Source organism: Scyliorhinus canicula, chromosome 2, assembly GCF_902713615.1.
Source record: "Scyliorhinus canicula chromosome 2, sScyCan1.1, whole genome shotgun sequence".
NCBI classification, from domain to species: domain Eukaryota; kingdom Metazoa; phylum Chordata; class Chondrichthyes; order Carcharhiniformes; family Scyliorhinidae; genus Scyliorhinus; species Scyliorhinus canicula.
The window spans coordinates 220,850,961-220,873,044 of record NC_052147.1 but is presented as its reverse complement, the minus strand read 5'-3'; the positions used below and the strand labels follow the sequence as shown (position 1 = coordinate 220,873,044).

At 45.8% G+C, this 22,084-nt stretch overlaps 1 protein-coding gene across 2 annotated transcripts in view; it reads left to right on the top strand.

Annotated features, from left to right (window-relative positions):
* wdsub1 (WD repeat, sterile alpha motif and U-box domain containing 1) overlaps window positions 1-22,084 on the top strand; it is a 60,031-nt gene that overhangs the window by 29,221 nt on the left and 8,726 nt on the right. Inside the window, exons 5-10 of one of the 2 annotated variants that reach the window (XM_038789635.1) lie at window positions 2,047-2,140; window positions 10,187-10,220; window positions 11,817-11,857; window positions 19,063-19,166; window positions 19,381-19,560; window positions 21,779-21,919. In XM_038789635.1, coding sequence (XP_038645563.1) covers window positions 2,047-2,140; window positions 10,187-10,220; window positions 11,817-11,857; window positions 19,063-19,166; window positions 19,381-19,560; window positions 21,779-21,919 — 594 coding nt within the window. The remainder of the gene's footprint in view (window positions 1-2,046; window positions 2,141-10,186; window positions 10,221-11,816; window positions 11,858-19,062; window positions 19,167-19,380; window positions 19,561-21,778; window positions 21,920-22,084) is intronic. The other variant, XM_038789637.1, reaches the window with a different exon arrangement.

The window sequence follows — 22,084 nt, the reverse complement described above, 5'->3', positions numbered from 1 at the left end:
AAAATGAAGACACCCTATTACAATGTGCTTTAAACAATTAATATATTTGTTCGTTAACCATAAAGGAGTTCATTAAGAGATATTTTTTGAGAATCAACCCAATGTTCCTTGTTTTGAAATTCTTCATGTATCCATTAGGACATCTTTTTTTTAAAACTAAAGGTTGGTTGGCTGTTCATGGTGGGAAGCTGCAAGAGTCAATGCTGGGGGCTCAACTATTGACAATCTTTGTTAAAGGTTTAGACGAAGGGATTGAGTGTAACATATGCAAATTTGCTGGCCATACAAAGTTAGGTGAGAAAGTAAGCTATGATGAGGACAAAGAGTGCAAAATATTTTAGATAAGGCTTGCCATTGGGCAAGATGGTGACAGATTTTAATGTGGGGAAATGTGAGGTTACTCTATCCTTGTCCATGAATCAAGTAGTTAATATGCAAGCAATTAGGAAGGCAAATGGTATCTTCTTTATCGCAAGCAGATTGGAAGGCAAGAGTAAAGAAATCTTGTAGAAATTAATTGTAAAGAACTGGTGGGACTTTACCTGATGTACTGTATTCAGATTTTGTGTCTAAGTAAAGGTTTATAAGATTGATTGCCGGGTTGAAAGGGTTGTCTTGGAAAAATGAGAGGCGGTATCATTGAAACAAGCAAGATTTTGGGAGCGTTTGTCTCCTCTGGCTAAAGTGTCCAGGTTAGGGGCATAGTCTCAGGATAAGAAGACAGTATGAGGAGAAACCTCTTGCCTCAGATGGTTGTAAGCCTTTGAAATTCTGTACCCCAGAGGTCTGTGGAGTTATTAAGTAACGTATATTCAAGGCTGACTTTTGGACTCATAAATAATCAAGGGATACGGGAATTGGGCAGGAAAATTGAGTTGAAGTTGAGGATCATTCAGGGTCTTGGTGATGGTGGAGCAAACTCAAGGTGCGATATGGTCCATTCTTGTTCTGATTTCCAGTGTACTGTTAGTTTGTTAGCCTGTAGTTTCATCCGTGATTCAGTTAGTAACAGTAGCCTTCTCATCATGGTCAGAAGATTGTTGGTTCACATCCCACTCCAGAACAAAATACAAGGCTGGCGCTCAAGTGCAGTAGAAAGTTATTTTTTTTGGATGAGATGTTAAACTGAAGCCCCATCTACGCTTGGTTGGACGTGAAAGATCCCATGACACTATTTTGAAGAAGAGTAAGGGAGTTATCCCAGTATATTTCCCAATATTTTTCCCACAATCAAGATCACTATAAAAGATAATGTTACCATCATCCCATTGCTCGTTTGAGCTTGCTATGTGCGAACTGATCCTTGTATTTTCTACATTACAAAAGTACTTCATTGGCTGTAAAGCGCTTCCCACATTAAAAAAATTGCAAGTCAGAAAATATCACTAAGAGTAAAGGTAATATACTCATTGTGATAATCTCTATTGATTGTAAGACATTGAAGATTCCTTCATTTCCACTGTAGAATTGTGCATTTGAGGGAATGCTAGATAGATACGTGAGGAAGGAGTAAATGGTAATCCTGATACTTACATGAAGATGGTTGGGAGGAGGCTAGCGTGGAGCATAAACACTAGGAGAAACCAGTTTGACTGAGCGGCTAGTTTCCGTGTTGTGTCTATTCTATGTAATATTTTTTTAAATGTTTTAAATAAATTTAGAGTACACAATTTTTTTTTCCCAATTAAGTGGAAGTTTAGCATGGCCAATTCGTTTACCCTGCGTATCTTTTTGGGTTGTGGGGATGAGACCCACGCAGACACGGGGAGAATGTGCAAACTCCACATGGACAGTGACCCAGGGCCAGGATCGAACCCGGGTCCTCGGCACGTAAGGCAGCAATGCTAACCACTGCCCAACGTGCTGCCCTACGTGCTGCGCTTGTTCTGTCTAATATTGACCATACTGCTGTCGATCATCCTTTATGGTAATTTGGTTGAAAAGAATGTTAGAATGTTGAACATCTACTGGGTCAAAATATATAGTAATATTTTCTGCATTGCTACCTGCTACATTTTCTTGTGATAATCGCTTTTATACTTACAGGCTGTGAACTTAGAATGAGATGTTCATTAAATCGTCACACAGCACCTGTTTTGTCATGTTGCTTTTCACCAGATGGGCAGATTTTAGTCTCCGGGTAAGTGCTGTATCTACCCTGAGACCCTCTGTTATCTTACAGTTGTATTTTCCATTGGAAGAGTTATACATGTCCCAATTTTGCAATAGCAAATTACAAAGGGTTACATACCTGTAAAGTGTCAAGAAAATATGTGAATTGATGCTTTGGTTTCTTGGATTGTTGTTTTTTTTATAAGTTTAGAGTTCCAATTCATTTTTTCCAATTAAGGGGCAATTTAGCGTGGCCAATCCACCTACCCTGCACATCTTTTGGGTTGTGGGGGCGGAACCCACGCAAACAAGGAAAGAATGTGCAAACTTCACACGGACAGTGACCCAGAGCTGGGATCGAACCTGGGACCTTGGCACTGTGAGGCAACAGGGCTAACCCACTGCGCCACCATGCTACCTGCCTTGGATTGTTAAAGTTTTTTTCAAGTGAACTTCATTTTATATGAAATCACAGAAAATACCCAAGCTATCATAGAATTTACAGTGCAGAAGGAGGCCATTCGGCCCATCGAGTCTGCACCGGCTCTTGGAAAGAGCACCCTACCCAAGGTCAACATCTCCACCCTATCCCCATAACCCAGTAACCCCACCCAACACTAAGGGCAATTTTGGTCACTAAGGGCAATTTATCATGGCCAATCCACCTAACCTGCACATCTTGGGACTGTGGGAGGAAACCGGAGCACCCGGAGGAAACCCACGCACACATGGGGAGGATGTGCAGACTCCGCACAGAGAGTGACCCAAGCCAGAATCGAACCTGGGACCCTGGAGCTGTGAAGCAGTTGTGCTATCCACAATGCTACCGTGCTGTCCATTCAGCAAAAATTAAATGCATCTATAGTTAGGTCTGTGTGCCATAGTGTTGCAGCTCTGGGTGAGTGTGCTGAACACTCAATTTGGCTCTGTTTCTTGTTCTAAGCTCTGGAGTCGCCAGGTGCCGTTAAGACACCGTCACAAGCTTCAAGGTGAAATTCAAAGCAATAAAACCGTACACCAATTAGTAAGTCCAAACAACTAGCGTTTATTATAATACAATTATAATAACTACCCATGCACACGCTAAAAGGATTAAACTTACTCCTACCGCTAAATAACTAATACTTATCTCGAAGGAACTGCTGGGTCAGGGAACAAGGCCTCTTACTCTGCTCTGGTCTGCAGACTTCAGGTTGGTATCAATTAAAAAGGGAGTCAGGAGTGCCTATCTCTGGTAGCGGTCGTTCGGAGTCACTTACTTATTGGTGGCTGCTATCCGAAGGCTGGATCAGGAGACTGAACCATGTGTGGGACCTTTCTTTTATAGATCACAGGGGGTCCGCGCCCATTTGGGCGGACTCCCTTACCTGCTTGGAATCGATTGGGTCTCTTCCCAATTGATTATGTTTGAACCCCCCAATCATGGGGCAGTTCCTCGGTCGCTGGGGCGGTTCTTGGGACTTATTGTTTTGGGCTTCTCTGGCTCCAAAGGGTCTGGCCTTCCATAGAATGTATCGATCTGTGTTTAACTTGTTTCCATTGTATCTGGGGATCGCCCGGTATCGCCTCATTAGTATGTTAACTGGTTTCTTTTCACAGTGCTGTCTGGTTTCTGCAACAGTCAAAACTGGTTTCTGCAGTCGTCCCAATATACAATCGTTTTGCAAGCTGCTTGCTTTCCAAAATGTCCATTTTCCCTGCATTCCTTGCAATCTTCCATTTTGTGTTGGGCAGTGGCCACCCCAGGTGGCTACACTAGTAACACCTTCCAAAAAGGTTACATTCTGTGCAAAATGCAATCATTCACTAATGTTCACAATCACTGTATAAAATATTTATCACTCAAGACTTCAAATGCATTTTGGATATGGCAACTATTTGCAGGGTATCAATTAATTTAAATTGAGCAGCTTGAAATTAAAAGTAGTTTACTCATATGGAAGTGTTTCGCTTGTGGGTCCATACAGCTGGGCACATAGTTTGGAATTTTTGTGGTAGTGTGAGCATCTTGAATATGTAGGTGGTTATTTTGGTGAAACCAGTCATAAAGTAAGTGCTGAACTAATAAGACATGCCTGTCTGAAAATGTCTAATTTTTAGCTTGCAATTTGGGGTTGATTGAAGTATCCATAATTTAAACATGCATGGAGGAAATAGCCTGTAGGTTTAGCATTCAAGCACCCCTGAGAAGCAGTTTACTCACTTTAGTGAATCTGTGGAGTGTGCTGGGTGACAAGCAATGGAATGTTTCAGAATGGCTCAGAGACGGTTAGAGATTGGTACTAGTGCCCCTGGTGAAAGAGGGACGTCCTATAACTTTAGTGGATGAGAGGCAATGGGGGAGTTCACCTTGTCGTCCTGTTCCTCCTGTCCGACTACCCTGCAGCAGCTCATGCCTCAATCTCTTCCCATTCCACTTACAAACCAAGGGGGGTCACTGATAAGATACTCTTTACCAATCACAGCCTTTCTCCTAGTGACTCTTTATAAGTCCTTTTTGGTGAATTTTGAGAATTTCCAACATCAATGTTCACGGTGTGTTGGTAAAATCTTCACAAGTTTCAAAAATCATTTTCTAACGTTCATCAAAAGTTGAATAGTGAAATCTGAGCAAAGCTTTAAATTAGTGATGATCGCTGGAAAAGGTAATCAATTGAAGCACTATCCGTCAAAATGCGTTGAAGCCTCTTTAATGTGCACTACAGGCAGGAAATTTAATTGTCAATTATAACCTTAACGATCTCCCAGGTAGCCGGTCACAATGCATGCTTCAACTCCTTTCCGAGAGGGGCAAGTTGCATTAAAGATGAGCAAAACTAGTGTTAAGAACATAGAACATACAGTGCAGAAGGAGGCCATTCGGCCCATCGAGTCTGCACCGACAAACATAAGCCCTCACTTCCACCCTATCCCGGTAACCCAATAACCCCTCCTAACCTTTTTGGTCACCAAGGGCAATTTTGCATGGCCAATCCACCTAACCTGCACGTCTTTGGACTGTGGGAGGAAACCGGAGCACCCGGAGGAAACCCAGGCAGACACGGGGAGAACGTGCAGATGCACAGACAGTGACCCAGCGGGGAATTGAACCTGGGACCCTGACGCTGTGAAGCCACAGTGCTATCCACTTGTGCTACCGTGCTGCCATCTTGGCCACCTTGGAGGCTCTTCAGCACCTAACCTAATGTTCTAGCAAATTATTAAAACCTAAGGTCTAGAGTAGGCCCTCCTGATCAGAATGGACCCATTCCATCACCTTACTATTCATAGTTTAATTTGAGTTAGAAAGTGTTTTCCCATAAATTAATCTGATGTTCCACAAGTCAGAATGTAAACCTTGTTTCTACCATGCAGATATTGCCAAATTCAGCAATTTCCCAGTCTATCCCTTTTTCTAGTCATTGCAGACAGATGCTGAAAACCTTCACCCCCCTACAATATTGTCATGCTTTAGATAAACTCTCACCCCACTGCCTTCTCTACTCTGCTAGATATTGTAAGCTCCAAACCCCCAGTGCCATTCACAAAATGAAGACATTCAATCCAATTTGCTGTTGTTACCATACTGAATCAAACCCAGTAGTATCACAGCTCAGCAAGTGCCCTACAATCCAATTCTTGCAGCTAAAATAAAAACAGGAAATGCTCAGTGGATTTTTCAGCATCCTCAGGTACTGAAACAGTCCATGCCTAAATGTAGCAACGTAAGAATTCTTACAACACCAGGTTAAAGTCCAACAGGTTTGTTCCAAATCACTAGCTTTCGGAGCACTGCTCCTTCCTCAGACCTGAGGACTGTGCATATCAATAGTGTGGCTATAAGAGCAGGTCAGAGGCTAAGAATTTTGCGTTGAATAACTCACTTCCTGACTCCCCAAAGCCTGTTGACCATCTACAAGGCATAATGTCAGGAGTGTGATGGAATACTCTCCACTTTCCTGGATGAGTGTAGCTCTAACACCACTCAAGAAGCTTGAAATCATCCAGGACAAAACAGCCTGCTTGATTGGCACCCCTCCACAAACATTCACTCCCTCCACCACCGACTCAGAGTGGCAGTATTGTGTATTATCTACAAGATGCACTGCAGGAAATCACCAAGTATCCTTAGGTAGCACCTTCCAAACCAATGACCACTACCATCTAGGACAGGGGTGGGCAAACTACGGCCCGCGGGCCGCATGCGGCCCGCCAAAGGTATTTCTGCGGCCCACCAAGTCATTAAAAAAAAAAAAAATTTTTTCAAAAAAAATTTTTTTTTTTTTTTAATTTATTTTTTTAAAAGGTTAATGGGTGGGGGGGCTGTTGGGTTACTTACTGGTATAGGGTGGATACATTGACTTGAGTAGGGTGATCATTGCTTGGCACAACGTCGAGGGCCGAAGGGCCTGTTCTGTGCTGTACTGTTCTATGTTCTATATGAGGCGCCCAGAATCATAACCGGGTGACGTAATTATTTTACTTAATATACTATGCGGCCCTTTGTGAATTGTGAATTTCTGAATGCGGCCCTTGCACGGAAAAGTTTGCCCACCCCTGATCTAGGACAATGGCAGCAGAAACCTGAGAACACTACCACCTGGAATTTCCACTGAAAGTCACACACCGTCTTGACTTGGAAATATATCTCCGTCCTTCATTGCTGGCTGGATCAAAATCATGGAACTCCCTAATGAACTGTGGGTGTACCTACACCACAGGGACTGAAAGTGGTTCAAGAAGGCAGCTCACCATCATCTCGAGAGTAATCTGGGATGCGCAATAACTGCTGGCCTAGGCAGCGTCATCTACATCCTTTGAATGAATTTTTAAAAATTAAACAGTGAACATTTCAAGTCATAACCTGTCATCAAAACTTCAGTATGAGTGCCTTTAGTGAGGATGTTCGTCCCTTAGTACCTTGAAACAGTTGACTAAAAATAATTTGTAGGTAGTACTAAAGCAAATAGGAACTGCTTAAAATTGAGAGCTACAAAGTAAGAGATTGTTGAAGAATTGGTGCTCAAGAAAGTAAAGGAGGTCCCTGATAGTACTTGCGTAGAACTAGGAGAACTTTAATTAAGATAAGAAAAGTTAGCATTAGAAGGAGAAAAAGAAAGGGAAATGAGACATTATAAAATAGAAATAAAAAAGCTTTAATTGAGAAGCGAAATTGAAAACGAGAAAGGTGGACGTTAGAAAGTGAGAAAGTGAATAAGGAGAGAGAATTGTAAAAAATAGCTCTTAAGTATGCAACCTAGAATTAGCAATGAAAGATACAAATGACTTGGAGCAAATTTCTCCTAGTTTTGAATAAGCAAGGAATATTTACTTGGTACCTAGATTTTTTAAAATATACATTTGGAGTACCCAATTCATTTTTTCCAATTAAAGGGCAATTTGGCGTGACCAATCCACCTACCCATAACATCTTTTTGGGTTGTGGGGGCAGAACCCACGCAAACACAGAGAGAATGTGCAAACTCCACACGAACAGTGACCCAGAGCCGGTATCGAACCTGGGACCTCGGCGCCGTGAGGCAGCTGGGCTAACCCTCTGTGCCACCGTGCTGCCCTCCGTACCTAGATTTAATTAGATAGAGTAGATTTACTTTGTAGGAAGGAAAAAATGTTTGACAGAATTCCATGAATTTGAAGTGGCCTAAACTATCTTGGATTAGGCCCGACAAAGAGATTTTAGAACAAAGGTTTTGGGGGTGTGCTCATCTTTCAGAGGAGCACTCGCTTAACAGTGATGAAGTAAAAATGCCTATGAGTTGGCACCAGAGGCCTACAAGCAGAAATTTGAAAGGAAAGCTGGGCCCAACAAATGTGGAATTTACTAAAGAAAAGGAAATGGTGTTTGATAGTTAGTATATTTTGATAAAAGTTGCTGCTAAATGCTTGTAACTATAGCAGTTTACTACACGATTCGTAACCTTCTATTAACAAAGTACAAAAGTAAGACAACATTTTTGAAAATATTTTTATTGAAGTTTTCATTTTACAAAACACAAAATAAACAAATCCATACAAACACAATACCATTTACAAGCCCCTACCCTTGAAGAAAAAAAAGCCCAACCATAAACTCCCATCCCCGACCCACTGACTGCGACCAATTCCTAAAGATAAAAGACAAAGGTTGCCACCTCCGGCAGGCCCGGGCCCAGGACCCACCCAAGACAGCCACCAATGCTGCCTCCTAGCCCCAGTCAGATCTCCAGCCCCTCTCCCTCGATAACCCTGAATAAAGCTTTCCGGAAAAATTACCCCCCCCCCCCCCCCCCCCCCCCCCCCCACCCCCTCCCCACCAAAGAAATAAGCTGAGCCCTGCCCAAGCAGGTCGAACAAGCTGCAGCTCCTCCCTTCACCTCACTCCCGTTCACTAGTTGAAAGTTTACAGCTCGCAACAGTAACCTCCCACCCAGAGTGTGTATGCTCAAAGACAAAAAATGATGCTGCCAGCCCATGCAGGCTACAAAAGAATAACCAGAGCCCTACACCCTTCAACTTAATCTCGCTCTCTCTCCCCGGACACATATTCCAATTCCGTTGCCAAGACCACTATTTCCCCCTCAACCACAAACATACAGCAGATACAAGCTACAACCTCAACATTAAAGTTCCAATTGAATTCATCCAATCAAGTCCCAGTCCATGCTTTTTGACAAAATCCTCGGCCTCTGATGCATTGAAAAAATGATATTTTGACCAAAAAGTCACTCTCAGCCTCGCCGGGTACACCACCCCAACCCTGACTCCACTCCTGAATGGCACCGACTTTGCCTTATAAAGAGGCTTTGCCAATTCTGCTCCGATAAATTAGTATATCCTGGTAATGCTTCCTTCCCACTTAAAATCCCAGCTCACTTTGGCCCATTGCAGAACTTGCTCCTTCTGCTGGAAGCTGTAGAACGCAATAATCACGGCCTGCGGCGGCTCATTCGCCTGAGGCTTCCGCCTAAGTACACCCGATCCAACTCTGGAGGGGAGAGTCGCGCCCCCCCCCCCCCCCCCCCCCCCCCAAAAGCTTGGCAAACATCTGAGAAAAATACTCAGTCGGCTTTAGGCCCTCCACCCCCTCCGGCAACCCCATGACTCTGAGGTTCTGTCTCCTTGACCTGTTCTCCAAGTCATCCACTTTTGCCCTCAGAGTGTTATTCCTCTCCTCCACCAGCAACATCTCAGCTTTCAACGAGCTGATTTGATCCCCATGCAGTGACAAAGCCGTCTCCACGCCGATCAGCATCTTTCCATGCTCCTTCACCGCCTCCGAGAATTTTTCCAGCTTCTTGATCGGGCCAAGTGCCTCCTCAATTGACCATTTAAGAGTTTCCATCATCACCCTGCCCTGCTCCACAAAATGTTTTTCAAACACCTGTACCATCACCTTAGGCTGTGTTTCCACCACGAAAGGCCGGGTCTGCCGCCTTCCCTCCTGCTGGGTTCCATGGGCTTTCTGGCTTCATCAAAGGATTAATAATAATAATCTTTATTAGTGTCACAAGTAGGCTGACATTAACACTGCAATGAAGTTACTGTGAAAATCCCCTAGTCGCCACATTCCGGCGCCTGTTCGGGTAAACTGATGGAGAAGTCAGAATGTCTAATTCACCTAACAAGCACGTCTTTGGCTAGCAGGAGTGGGGCTTGGAGATTTGATTGAGAGCTTTAATTAAAGATCTTGTGTGCTGGCGACCATTCATGTCTACCCTCCAGACAAGAAAACAGTTGAATTCACATTTACCTATCCTATTCCTATATGCCTTCAAGGGGCATCTTTCTCATTCATCTATCCAATCTAATCTTGAATGTTGACAATCTCTGCCTCAGGTATTCACCCTCAAATTAAATTCCACATCTTCACAGTTCTGTTAAAATGTAAGCATTGAAGATGTTGTGTTTTGCTCATGCATGATTAAAAGAAACCAATTAAATTAAAACAGTATCTAGTTTATGGAGCAATGCAATTCCTGAGATTAATGCAGTCGTAGGTGAAACTAATAGTAATTTGTTTTTACAAAATATGAGTCAACGCAACTTTATTTTTGCGATGGTTTTGTAGTTCAAACATTTTGTCTTCTCTTTAAAGGTCCGTTGACAAGTCTATAATAATTTGGAATCCGGTAAGTTTGTTCCAAAGCTGCCTTGAGCTAGTTGAACATGTTACAATGGAGTGTTCAAAAGTGTGCAAGCTAATATAATGTAATGTTATTTTCAAAAGAACAAAGAAAGGTACAGCACAGGAACAGGCCCTTCGGCCCTCCAAGCCCATGCCGACCATGCTGCCCAACTAAACTACAATCTTCTACACTTCTTGGGTCCGTATCCCTCTATTTCCATCCTATTCACGTATTTGTCAAGATGCCCCTTAAATGTCACTATCGTCCCTGCTTCCACCACCTCCTCCGGCAGCGAGTTCCAGGCACCCACTAGCCTCTGTGTAAAAAAACTTGCCTCGTACATCTCCTCTAAACCTTGCCCCTCGCACCTTAAACCTATGCCCCCTAGTAATTGAACCCTCTACCTTGGGGAAATGCCTCTAACTATCCACTCTGTCTGTGCCCCTCATAATTTTGTAGACCTCTATCAGGTCGCCCCTCAACCTCCGTCATTCCAGTGAGAACAAACCAAGTTTATTCAGCCGCTCCTCATAGCTAATGCCCTCCATACCAGGCAACATCCTGGTAAATCTGTTCTGCACCCTCTCTAATGCTTCCACCTCCTTCTGGTAGTGTGGCGACCAGAATTGAACACTATACTCCCAAGTGTGTCCTAACTAAGGTTCTATACAGCTGCAACATGACTTGCCAATTCTTATACTCAATGCCCCGGCCAATGAAGGCAAGCATGCCGCATGCCTTCTTGACTACCTTCTCCACCTGTGTTGCCCCTTTCAGTGACCTGTGGACACCTAGATCTCTCTGCCTTTCAATACTCTTGAGGGTTCTACCATTCACTGTATATTCCCTACCTGCATTAGACCTTCCAAAATGCATTACCTCACATTTGTCCGGATTAAACTCCATCTGCCATCTCTCCGCCCAAATCTCCAAACGATCTAAATCCTGCTGTATCCGCTGACAGTCCTCATCGTTATCCGCAATTCCACCAACCTTTGTGTCGTCTGCAAACTTACTAATCAGACCAGTTATATTTTCCTTCAAATCATTTATATATGCTACGAACAGCAAAGGTCCCAGCACTGATCCCTGCGGAACACCATTAGTCACAGCCCTCCATTGCTGCTCTCTGCCTTCTATGACCTAGCCAGTTCTGTATCCACCTTGCCAGCTCACCCCTGATCCCGTGTGACTTCACCTTTTGTACCAGTCTACCATGAGGGACCTTGTCAAAGACCTTACTGAAGTCCATATAGACAACAAATTTTCATACCAAACAATAGAGATTCTAAACTCATGTTAAGTGTATGCCATTGATATCTTCTACTACTTTTAAGTTCAGTCTGGTAGACTACAATTATCTGAAAACTAATGAGATAGTGCTTGTTTAACGCTGGTTGCATAATATTTTTCACAGTGCAATGCTTGTTAGCACTAAATGTTGCAATTTAATTTAAAGTCCAAGCTTAAACAAGAATCATGACATTTAAGACTCAATTTTGGTTAATGACACTTGTTAATTTATATGATTGTATAATTGTTTCAAAAAAATTTTACTGTCAAATTGTTAGGTGTTACTGTTGTTCTTTTCTTATGCAGACCAGTGGAGCAGTGCTTTACATATTGACACAGCACAAAAGGTATGTAGTTAACATTCAGAATCATGAGATCAATGTTGTTTCCTGTTATTGCTGCACTTGGTGCAGTATGGCTGCCTACTTTATGAAGTAGTTTTTCATGTGGAGGGTGGTGGTACGCCTCGTTTCCCCTACTCTGCTCCCAAAACAGACGTCACTTAGTTTGATAGGAGTCATTGTTTCCTCTTTATGGATGGCTGATGTTTTTTTAAAAATATTTTTATTCGAAATTTTTACATCATAAATAACAGAAAAGAAAAATAGAAAAAAAAACCCACCCCTGAACAGAACAGTGAAACAGCGAAAATAAATAAACAATGAACGTTAACCAATGAACCCCTCCCTACACACCCCCCCCTCCCCCCACAGGGTTGCTGCTGCTACTGACCATCTCCTAACGCACCACCTGGAAGTCTAGGAATGGTTGCCACCGCCTGAAGAACCCCTGCACAGATCCCCTTAAGGCAAATTTCATCCTCTCCAATTTAATAAACCCTGCCATGTCATTAATCCAGGATTCCACGCTTGGAGGTTTCGCATCCTTCCAGTGAAGCAGAATCCTTCGCCGGGCTACCAGGGACGCAAAGGCCAGAATACCGGCCTCTTTCGCCTCCTGCACTCCCAGCTCATCTGACACCCCAAATATTGCAAGCCCCCCCCAGCTTGGCTTAACCTTGGAGTTCACTACCCTTGACACCATCCTCGCTACACCCCTCCAGAACTCCTCTAACGCTGGGCATGCCCATAACATGTGGGTATGGTTTGCAGGACCCTCTGAACATCTCACATACCTTTTTTTTTTATTTTATTTTTTTAAATTTAGAGTACCCAATTAATTTTTTCCAATTAAGGGGCAATTTAGCGTGTTCAATCCACCTACCTTGCACATCTTTGGGTTGTGGGGGTGAAACCCACGCAAACACGGGGAGAATGTGCAAACTCCACACGGACAGTGACCCAGAGCCGGGATCGAACCTGGGACCTCAGCGCCGTGAGACTGCAGTGCTAACCTACTGAGCCACCGTGCTGCCCATCTCACATACCTATCCTCACTCCCAAAGAACCGGCTCAGCCTTGCCCCGGTCATATGCGCCCTGTGCAGCACCTTAAATTGTATCAGGCTAAGCCTGGCTCAAGAGGAGGAAGAATTTACTCTTCCTAAGGCAGTCGCCCACGTATTCTCATCAATCTCCTCCCCCAGTTCCTCCTCCCACTTACCTTTTAATTCCTCCACCGAGGCCTCCTCTTCCTGTATCAACTGATAAATTGATGAAATCCTGCCCACTCCAACCCACACCCCCGACAACACCCTATCCTGAACCCTGGGCGCCGGCAGCAGCGGGAACTCCACCACCTGATGCCTAACGAACGCCCTTACCTGCATATATCGGAAGGTGTTTCTGGGGGGGAGCCCGAATTTCTCCTCCAGTTCCCTGAGGCTCGCGAACTTCCCGTCGATGAACAGGTCCCAAATCCTCCTAATACCCGCCCTGTACCAGCTCCGGAACCCCCCCATCCATTTTCCCCGGAGCAAACCGATGGTTCTCTCGTATCGGGGACCACACCGAGGCCCCCACCTCCCCCTGTGACGTCTCCATTGCCCCCAGATTTTGAGGGTCGCCGCCACCACCGGGCTCATAGTGTACCTCATCGGAGGGAGCGGCAGCGGTGCCATCACCAGCGCCCCCAGGCTCATGTCCACACAGGACGCCATCTCCAACCTCTTCCAAGCCGCCCCCTCCCCCTCCATTACCCACTTGCATACCATCGCCACGTTGGCAGCCCAGTAATACCCGCAGAGGTTAGGCAATGCCAGGCCCCCCCCCCCCCCCCCCCATCACTGCTCCGCTCCAGAACCACCCTTCTCACCCTCGGGGTCTTCTTAGCCTACACGAACTCCATAACACTCCTGTTAACCCGCTTAAAAAAGGCCTTGGGGATCAGGATGGGGAGGCACTGAAACAAAAACAGAAACCTCGGGAGCACCGTCATTTTAATGGACTGTACCCTACCCGCCAGGGAGAGCGGCAGCATATCCCACCTTTTGAACTCCTCCTCCATTTGTTCCACCACCTCGTCAAGTTAAGCTTATACAGGGCCTCCCAGCTTATAGCCACCTGCACCCCAGGTATCTAAAACTCCTCTCTGCCTTTTTAGCGGAAGCTCACCAATCCCCCTCTCCTGGTCTCCCGAGTGCACCACGGACAGCTCACTCTTACCCATGTTAAGCTTATGCCCAGAGAAATCCCCAAACTCCCTGAGGATCCTCAACACCTCCTGCACTCCCCCCACCGGGTCCGCCACATACAATAGCAGATCGTCTGCATACAACAATACCCCCCCCCCCCGGGCACCAACCCCCTCCAATTCCTAGACTCCCTCAAGGCCATGGCCAGGGGCTCAATCGCCAGCGCAAAGAGCAAGGGGGAATAAAAGGCACCCCTGCCTCGTTCCTCGGTATAGCCGGAAATATTCTGACCTCCTCCTGTTCGTGGCCACACATGCCACCGGGGCCTCGTACAGCAGCCTCACCCAGCTGATGAACCCCTCCCCAAACCTCCTCAACACCTCCCGCAGGTATCCCCACTCCACCCTATCGAAGGCCTTCTCCGCGTCCATAGCTACCACTACCTCCGCCTCCCCCTCCACCGCTGGCATCATAATTACATATAGGAGCCTGCGTACATTGGTATTCAGCTGCCTCCCTTTCACAAAACCCTTCTGATCCTCGTGTATAATCCCTGGGACAGAGTCCTCGCTCCTCGCGGCCAATATCTTTGCCAGCAGTTTCGTATCTACATTGAGAAGTGAAATCGGCCTATACGACCCGCACTGCAAAGGGCCCCTGTCCCGCTTCGAGATCAGAGAGATCAGCGCCCTAGACATCATCGAGGGCAGGACCCCCCCCCCCCCCTTCCCTTGCCTCATTGAAAGTCCTAACCAGCAGCGGGCCCAACAGGTCTACGTATTTCCTGTAGAATTCCACCGGGAACCCATCTGGCCCTGGTGCCTTCCCCGCTTACATGCTCCCTAGTCCTTTAACCAGTTCCTCCAACCCAACCGGCGCCCCCAGCCACGCCACCCACTCCTCTACCCTCGGGAACCTTAGCCAGTCCAGAAAACGACCCATCCCCTCCTCCTCCAATGGGGGCTCAGACCGATACAATCCCTCATAGAAATCCCTGAAGACCCGGTTAATCCCCACCGCACTACGCACCGTGATCCCCCCTCCTTCCCTCACTCACCCAATCTCCCTCGCTGCCTCCCGCTTCCTAAGCTGGTGTGCCAACATCCTGCTGGCCTTTTCGCCATACTCATACACTGCCCCTTGCGCCTTCCTCCACTGCGCCTCCGACTTCCTGGTGGTCAACAAGTCAAACTCGGCCTGAAGGCTGCGCCCGCTCCCTGAGTAACCCCTCCTCAGGGGGCCTCTAAGTACCTCCTATCTATCCTAACCTTCTCCCCCACTAGCCTCTCCCTCTCTCTCCTCTCCTTCCCTTCTTTATGAGCCCTGATGGAGATCAGTTCTCCCCTGACCACCGCCTCCCAAACCACCTCTACTTGCACCTCCCCGTTATCGTTGGTCTCCAAGTACTTCTCTATACTTCTCTATACACCCCGGACCTGCCCGCTAACCTCTTCGTCCGCCAACAGCCCCACCTCCAAGCGCCACAGCAGGCGCTGGTCCCTCTCCTCTCCCAGCTCGAGGTCCACCCAATGCGGGGCATGGTCAGAGATGACTATCGGCGAGTACTCCGTGTTCTCTACCCTCGGGATCAGCGCCCGGCTCATTACAAAAAAGTCAATCCGAGAGTAGGCCTTATGAACATGGGAAAAGAATGAGAATTCCCTGGCCCCCGGCCTCGCAAACATCCACGGATCTACCCCCCCCATCTGGTCCATAAACTCCCTCAGCACCTTGGGCCGCCGCTGGCCTCCTGCCAGTCCTAGACCTAGAGCGGTCTAATGCCGGATCTAAAATCCCCCCCTCCCCAGTATCAAGCTCCCTGTCTCTAAGTGTGGGATCTGGCCCAGCATGCGCCGCATAAACCCCGCATCATCCCAATACGGGGCAAATACATTTGCCAAAAGCACCCGCACCCCCTGCAGCTGACCACTCACCATCACATACCTACCTCCGTTGTCTGCGACAATGGTCAGCGCCTCAAACAACACCCACTTCCCCACCAAGATCGCCACCACCTGTCCTACCCACCCCTTTCTTAGCCTTACCTGATCTGCCACCCATAGTTGCGTTTCCTGAAGCATGACCTCATCTGCCTTTAGCCCCTTCAGGTACGCGAACACACGGGCCCGCTTGACCGGCCCGTTCAGGCCTCTTACGTTCCAGGTTATCAGCCGGAACAGGGGGCTACCAGCCCCCAGCCGACTAGCCATAACCCTTCGTAGGCCAGCCACGTGCCCGCGCCCCCCGCACTTCTCGTTCCTCTCAGTGGCAGACCCCCGCCCCGACCTCCTCTACAAACTCCAGCTCCATTCCAGCAGCAACCCGGTTTCCCCCTAGCTACATTGCTCCCTCCATTGCACTCCCGTGAGTCAGCGACTCCTGCTGACCCTGGCTACTCCCGCCATTCCATCGACCCCCCCCCAGTGTAAGAATCTCCCCTCCCCCCTTCCGTCCATCAGCGGGCACTCCACCCCCCAACCCCACCCCTTCCACTCTCAGCGCGGGAAGAAAGCCTGCGCTTTTAGCACCGGCCCCGCCTCTTTCCATCCGTAGTGCGGGAAAAAAGCCCGCGCTTTCTGCCCATCCGCCCCGCCCCCTCTGGGATAATTTCCCTTCCAGGCCCAGTCCCAATTCCTCCGGCTTAGGCCGGCCCCCCCATGGGGCCCCATCCCCAATTCCAGCCACCAACGCCTACAGTCCTTTACCAGTCCAACCCCATGCAGGCCTGCCCAACAGACAAAGGAGACACTGATCAACCCAACCACAAAATCCCCCCTAATACACAACACAACAGTCCCGACCCCCCCCCCCCCCCCCAGGCATCCCCTCGTCCACGGTCCTCAGTCGGAGTCCAGTTTTTCAGTTTGAATAAAGGTCCATGTCTCTTCTGGCATCTCGAAGTAGTAATGACGATCTCTGTAGGTAACCCACAGCCGCGCCGGCTGCAACATGCTGAACTTCACCCCTCTCCGGTGCAGCACCGCCTTAGCCCGGTTGTACCCGGCCCTCTTCTTCGCCACCTCCGCGCTCCAGTCCTGATAAATCCGGATCTCTGCGTTCTCCCACCTGCTGCTTCGCTCCTTATTGGCCCACCTTAGCACACATCCTTTGTCCGCAAACCGGTGGAACTGCACCAGCACCGCCCGCGGCGGCTCACTGGGCTTGTGCCTCCTCGCCAGCACTCGATGGGCCCCCTCCAGCTCCAGGGGCCCCTGGAAGGACCTGGTGCCCATCAACGTATTCAGCATGGTGACCGCATAGGCACCCACATCTGAACCTTCCAGCCCCTCCGGGAGACCCAGAATCCGCAGGTTCTTTCTCCTCGACTGGTTCTCCATGTCCTCGAGCTTCGCCTGCCATTTCTTACGGAGCTACTCGTGCATCTCCACTTTCATCGCCAGGCCCAAGATCTCGTCCTCATTTTCCAAGACCTTTTGCCGGACCTCCCGGTTCGCTGCCCCTTGGGCTGTCTGGGTCTCAAGCAGCTTATCAATCGAGGCCTTCATCGGTTCTAAGAGCTCTGACTTCAGCTCCGTGAAGCAGCGCTGGAGAAACTCTTGCTGCTCCTGTGATCACTGCTCCCACGCTGCCTGGTCTCCACCTGCTGCCATCTTAGCCTTCCTTCCTCGCACCTGTCTCTGCTCCAACTCCACTTTTTTCACCGCTCCACTCCTTGTTCAATCCATACAATTCCGGGGGAATAATGTTATCCCCTTCCCACACTGGGGATTGTCGAAAAAGTGCCGCTGGGGGCCCTAAAAAGAGTCCGAAAGCCCAATTCTAGCGGGAGCTGCCGAATGTGCGACTTAGCTCCGCATAGCCGCAACCGGAAGTCTTTATGGCAGATGTTGAGCAACAACTATAATTTTACATTCAGGTGTGTCATGTGAGTGAGAGTACCGTTAAGGAATGGGTGTTTAACAAATGTATCTTTCAGAAATAGGTGTTTTATCAGTGATGTCAGAGTGTGGGTGGAGCTGGGCTGTCTGTCAGCTTTTTACTTTTGTTTCGGGCTGTTTGCTGCAGGGTGTTTTGTTTTTAGTGTTGGAGCTGAAGCCAGACAAAGCAGTTGTACTGTTGTTCTCTCTGCCATGAAAAGACTATTTCTTGATCATTTGGTGAATTCAGAATTATAAATGTTTTCAGTAGGTTTTCAGAATGTAAACCTGATGTGCTTCTGTTGATAGGTGTGTCTTTGTCTTCTGGATGTTGTTTGGGAAGTTATTAAGGATTACTTTGTGTTGTATTCTTTGGGGGTTGTATTTTAATTAATGGTTGCTATGATGTTCACTGTATGTTTTAAAAAGGCTAACTTAAGTTCATAGAATAAACATTGTTTTTCTTTAAAAAAATTATTTTCCATTTCTGCTGTAGCACACCTGTAGAGTGGGCCGTGTGCTCCCCATACCACAATCTTTTAAAAGTTGTGGGTCAGGTGAACTCCATGATGCACTTTGGGGTTCTCTGACACCTGGCCCATAACAGGTGGTCATGTCAGATTCTTGCATCAGGAATAGTGTGTATAATGCTGTGTTGTCTTCTTTGTATTTATGAATTGGGCATGGTCCATGGCCTGTTCCGGGTTGCATATTAAGAGTTTTTAATTTTACATTTGTGCACCAATTATCTGCACCTGCTCTGAATTGCAGTTTAGGCTTGCCCATGAATTTTGTGGAAGTTATCTACCGTGTCAAGGCTTTAACAAGTTATTTATTTGTGACTCCGTGTGAACTTAATTTGGCTTTCCAAACTTCATCAGGGTTGAAGTTACATTGTTGATCTTTCAAATAGTTACTGGAGTCTCAAAGGTAGCAGGAAATACTACCAGTACATGGCATTGTTATTCAGTTTTGCAGCAACCAAACGTAATAAAAACTGTTCCAATTAAAACTAACTAGCTGCTGTGCACCTTATTTGAATAATGGGGTTTATGGGGATATTCTCCTGACACAATGTGCTATCTGCTATATAATCTTCAACTTCACTTATGTTGCGGATTGACTTTTGATAACATTTTCAGGTATGTGACAGCTTGTGCATTTGCACGCAATCTCCCCTTAATTGCAACTGGCTCTATGGATAAAACTGTGAATATTTGGAGAATCGGATCAGAAAACAATTCTGGTTAGTATATAAACGGAACTTCATGAACATGTAGTATGTAGAATAACAATGATCTTAATAGGCCATTTAGTCAATTTGTCCAATAATAACTTCAGTCCTGAGTAGTGTTAAGACTTTATAAAGAGATTATAATGGGAATAGTGAACAAATGTATAAATAAAGTCCACGGATATTGGCAAACCTATTTAAAATTATTGTTTCAATTTTTTTCAAGGTAATGATTTACTTGGGAAGTTTAGATGCGCTGTTCAGCACTGGTCGGAAGATGAGGTCTGTTATTGGCTTTCAGTAGAAGAGCTGCAGGAATTAGTAGTTGTTTTCAAATCTAACAACATTGATGGCCAGGAATTGTTGAATCTTACTAAAGAAAACCTTGAGAATGATCTGAAAGTTGGTAAGATCTGTAAAATAGTAATGCTTAAAATAACGTACTTACTTATATTGGATTTAAAAAAATATTAAATGTGAATGGTTATACTTAGATGCGCACTAAGTACTATATCACAAAATGATTCAGTTAACAGTTAACCTTTATCAGTGCCCACAGGGCTATACCCCCATACTGATTGAAAAAAAGACAAAAGACAGATTGTGAAATTTGCAGTCTGGGGGGCTAACCTGCTCTTTTAATGAATATGGTTTAAGTGCTCAACCACTTTAAAAAGGTTGAAAACAGAATTTAGTTTCTGTCATAAAATACTTATGTGAATATACAAAATGTTTTTGCGTGGGTTTCTAAAATAATGATGGTACATCAACTGTTTACATCTATACAACTCTCTTTAATGCAGAAAGTTGTCCAGAATTTCTTTCTTGTACCCCTATGTTTTTTGTTCTCTTCACCTTTAAAAGCCTCCTGTAAACCAATCCATGTTGACCCTAGGTTATCTTTATTAATTCCCCACAAGAGCACTGTAAAGTGCCATGGGACAATTTTCTGAAACTGAAGATTGAACTGGTTGTTGGGATTGGGGGAATGAGGCAGTTGGGCTGCTGCTCTGGGGTTACGCGACAATGCAAGCTGTGGTCAGTAAGACAGAAGGAAGTCATGAACTCATTTGATGAGCAGTTTGAGTTTGAAATGTCAGGATAGATAAAATCAAAGCGAGAAATAGTACCAGAAAGCAGCATAAGTGGAGACCTTACAATACTTGAGCCAGTGGCAAGGAATTAAGCATAATGAGGTTTGTTAAGTTGGTTCTTAATGAAAGGATATAACAGATCAAGAGACCACAAAGTCCAAGTCTGATGGTTAAGTTTAATTTTAAACTATTGTCCTAGTTTGTAAATCCTGCCATGGTCTCTCACCTCTGCTAACCTTACCATCCACCTGCAAAAATGTATGCATGTGCTCAGCAATAATTTTGTAAAATACCTCTTAATTCCTGTATGTTTTGGGGTGGAATATGTTCTTGGTGACACCATGAGTGTCAGTCCCCTGGTACCTATGTACATATGCTGAGAACAAGAGCACAATTTCCTAGTGGGTTGGTTTGCTTATGTTTACGTGATCTTTCGGAAAAGATTGCTTGAGATGGTGGGTCACGCACCAAAGTCTGATGCAACAAATGCCTAAGTGAGTGGTGGTGGTGTCTTAAGTTGCTGTAAGGTCAGTATTCAGCAGACGTAACAGATGTGAACAAAGTTCCAGTTGCCATCTGAAGATACAGAAGAGAGCAATCAGAATAATGGAGCAATTGGATCCTGAGGAGTTTGAGAATTAGGGATGCTGTCATTGGTTCAGAAGAATGTGATTGCTGTTTTCAGGATCCTAAGGAACTAGGTAATGTAAACAAGCGATTTCACATTGGCAAGAATGAGGACCTAGCATATATTTGAAGGGGGAGGTAAATTGAAAACCAATCTGCAGAAATTATATTTCTTTCGGTCATCGAATGGTCACTCTGCAATGGAAGCAGTTATTATTGACTAATTCAAATGCAAATTGGATTTCTTTTAGAAGATATAACTGTGGGTGCAAAATGTGAGGGATTTGAGACGTGATGTCTTAAGTGTGTATATTTGAGAGGAAGAGGTGACTTTGGATCCATGGTTCCCAGTGTTGTACACTACTGGGCTTTTCCTCATATCCTGTCTGTCGTAGAGATTGATTGTTATTATGCAGCTAAGGATGGAGGCGATGAGCTAGATAACCCATAGCCATCTAACATGCTGGAGCAAGGTTTAAGTGGGCCACAAGTAAGGGTAGGCCTGGCAGATAAGAATACATACAGGGCAGCAGTTATTGTTTGGGAGTCAGTAAAGAGCACTCAAAACCCAGATACAGACGCAAGCTGGGTCCAGGGTCATGTTATAAGTAAGAATTGGGAGACGAGACAGAAGAATAAATGTAAAACCTAGGTTCTGGAATAGGTTATAGCCTTTGATGCATTTGCACCGAGGACCCAGGTTTCTTCCCGGCCCCAGGTCACTGTGGAGTTTGCATATTCTCCCCGTGTCTGCGTGGGTCTAACTGCCATAATGTGCCAGGTCAGTGGATTGGCCATATTAAATTGCCCTTTAATTTGAATTTCTTTTTAAAAATTTAATTTCTGTCAAATTGTTCATGCTGCTGTTTCACGTACACTTTTGGCTTGGAAATCATGTTGCAGAGTCACTTGGACTACGTAACAAAGCACTGCGGAAAATTGAAGAGCTAAAAGCCAAACTGGAATCCATTAGTATTGGTGTACCAGATGAATTCCTCTGTCCAATATCCAGGGATATCATGACTGATCCAGTGATTGCTTCAGGTATTTAGATCAACTCAAGTATATAATTATCAAAGTAGGATCACATTGTGTGTAGGTCAAGCATAATCTATTTGAGAGCCTGTAATGTTCTCTTAGTAAAATTTTTTTGTTACTTTCATGGGATGTGGATATCGCTGTCGCTGGCTAAGGTAGCATTTCTTTCCT